This window comes from Spermophilus citellus, assembly GCF_964194105.1.
Source record: "Spermophilus citellus genome assembly, chromosome: X".
In the NCBI taxonomy this organism is placed as follows: Eukaryota; Metazoa; Chordata; class Mammalia; order Rodentia; family Sciuridae; genus Spermophilus; species Spermophilus citellus.
The window spans coordinates 99,833,258-99,835,016 of record NC_138190.1 but is presented as its reverse complement, the minus strand read 5'-3'; the positions used below and the strand labels follow the sequence as shown (position 1 = coordinate 99,835,016).

The 1,759-nt window shown below is 34.9% G+C and overlaps 1 protein-coding gene across 1 annotated transcript; it reads left to right on the top strand.

The window, feature by feature from the left end:
• Positions 1-426: 426 nt before the first annotated feature.
• Positions 427-1,401, top strand: CPXCR1 (CPX chromosome region candidate 1; the record flags this gene model as incomplete). Its single annotated transcript, XM_081277722.1, has 1 exon — positions 427-1,401. The coding sequence occupies one exon, from the start codon at positions 427-429 to the stop codon at positions 1,399-1,401; it is 975 nt and encodes a 324-aa protein (XP_081133848.1).
• Positions 1,402-1,759: the final 358 nt, after the last annotated feature.

The window sequence follows — 1,759 nt, the reverse complement described above, 5'->3', positions numbered from 1 at the left end:
CTGAACTATCAAAAAGACAGTTTAAGTTACTCATGATTTATGTGAATTCTATAACTAATGAGAAAACATATAACATAAATGTCTTGCATTTTCTCACCACTTTATTTTCATTTTTATGTTTTTAGTTGTAGATGGACACAATGAATTTATTTATTTTTGTGTGGTGGTGAGGATTGAACCCAGTGCTTCACATGTGCCAGGCAGGAGCTTCACTGCTGAGCTACAACCCCAGCCCTTCTTACCATTTTGACTTTCTCTTATTTAAATTTTTGTTTATGACTCTGATAAGATATTTATAGACATGAGAAAGCACAGGAATACAACATCCATATATATTTTCATCAAGAGTAAAGGACTGATTTCTTATGATGTGAAACATTCCCAATTTAATACATCTTGTCTTCTTTCTCACAAATAGAATCCAGGATGACTTCTCCTGATAAAGAAGGAAGTAATCCAGCTGACAACGCTCTGAAATTTTCTGAAAATGAGGCTCCAAATGACTGTAGTGCAGACATAGAGCCTTCATTTGCTAATCCCAGTATGATCTCTCAGGCGGAATCCAACCCAATGAACAGGGAGCCAAGCACATCAACCTCCCAGGAGGATGCTGTTCTTCTAACAGCGGAAAATATTGAGCTTGAAGCAGAAAAGATTCAAAAAGATTCTCAAAAGGAAGATGCATCACAAAACTCTCTTGTAGTTCGGATGCCTATTCCTAGAAAATTGATCTTTCTTATGTCAGGACTAGGGAGAAATACTTATCTGAGTATCCCACTGCTAAAAACTGATAAAGGCAATTTCTTAAGTGGCAGACCAATATTCTACCCAGGGAAAGTGCAGATAAAAGTGAATGATTTTTGTCACAATATCATAAATTACAAAATTCCTCTCCAACTTTCAATTCAATGGAGAATACCATTCATTAATAATCATGAGATAAGAGGAATGATTCTCCGTCTGCTGTGTGGGAGACATTTCTCTCAGACTGTAGGTCATCAAAATAGCATGTGGATGAAACAAAAATATATAGCATTCGTTCCTAGACCAAATGTCCTCACCCATGGTGAGAGAACCATAATATCTGGAAGGCCTTTGAGGGTGTACTACTATCGTTCCCTCATTGAGCGAATGACATCAGGAAAATTTTACAAATCAAGCAATAAAGGGAGGGATGGATTTCAAATTTTTGTGAGGCCAGGGTTCTATATTCCACGGACCCAAATCCAAAGTACATCCAACAGAAAAATTTTTCAAAATCATTTGAGATCTCACCATAACATGAGAGTTGTTATCATAAGCATTGATAATGGATGGAAATATCTGTGTCCCATCTGTGGGTGTTGTTTCAGCAATTTTATTGAATTTAGACAGCATTCCTGCAGCTTTCCTGGGAACTAAACTGGGGTAAATTTATTTTAAAATTTCTAAAAATTTGTAATTTGACTACCAAATTGGAACAAAATTGCATGAACAAAAAAAAATCAGTATTATTAGATGGAGTTGCAGAAAGAAATACCAACTAATAGGATATATCAGTAAGAAACATCTTTGGAAAAAAACGAATGCCTTCATTTATTCTGGGCTATTATGAATAAATTTTCAAAATATCAAGACTGTGATTTGTATTATCATTTGAATCAAGACAATGTTTGCACTCCAATAACATCTACTTTTGCAAACAGACTACTGATAAAGCAAAAATATATTGAATGACAAGACAATCTTATCAGGTGATCCTAAAAATTCTGCTGATTTC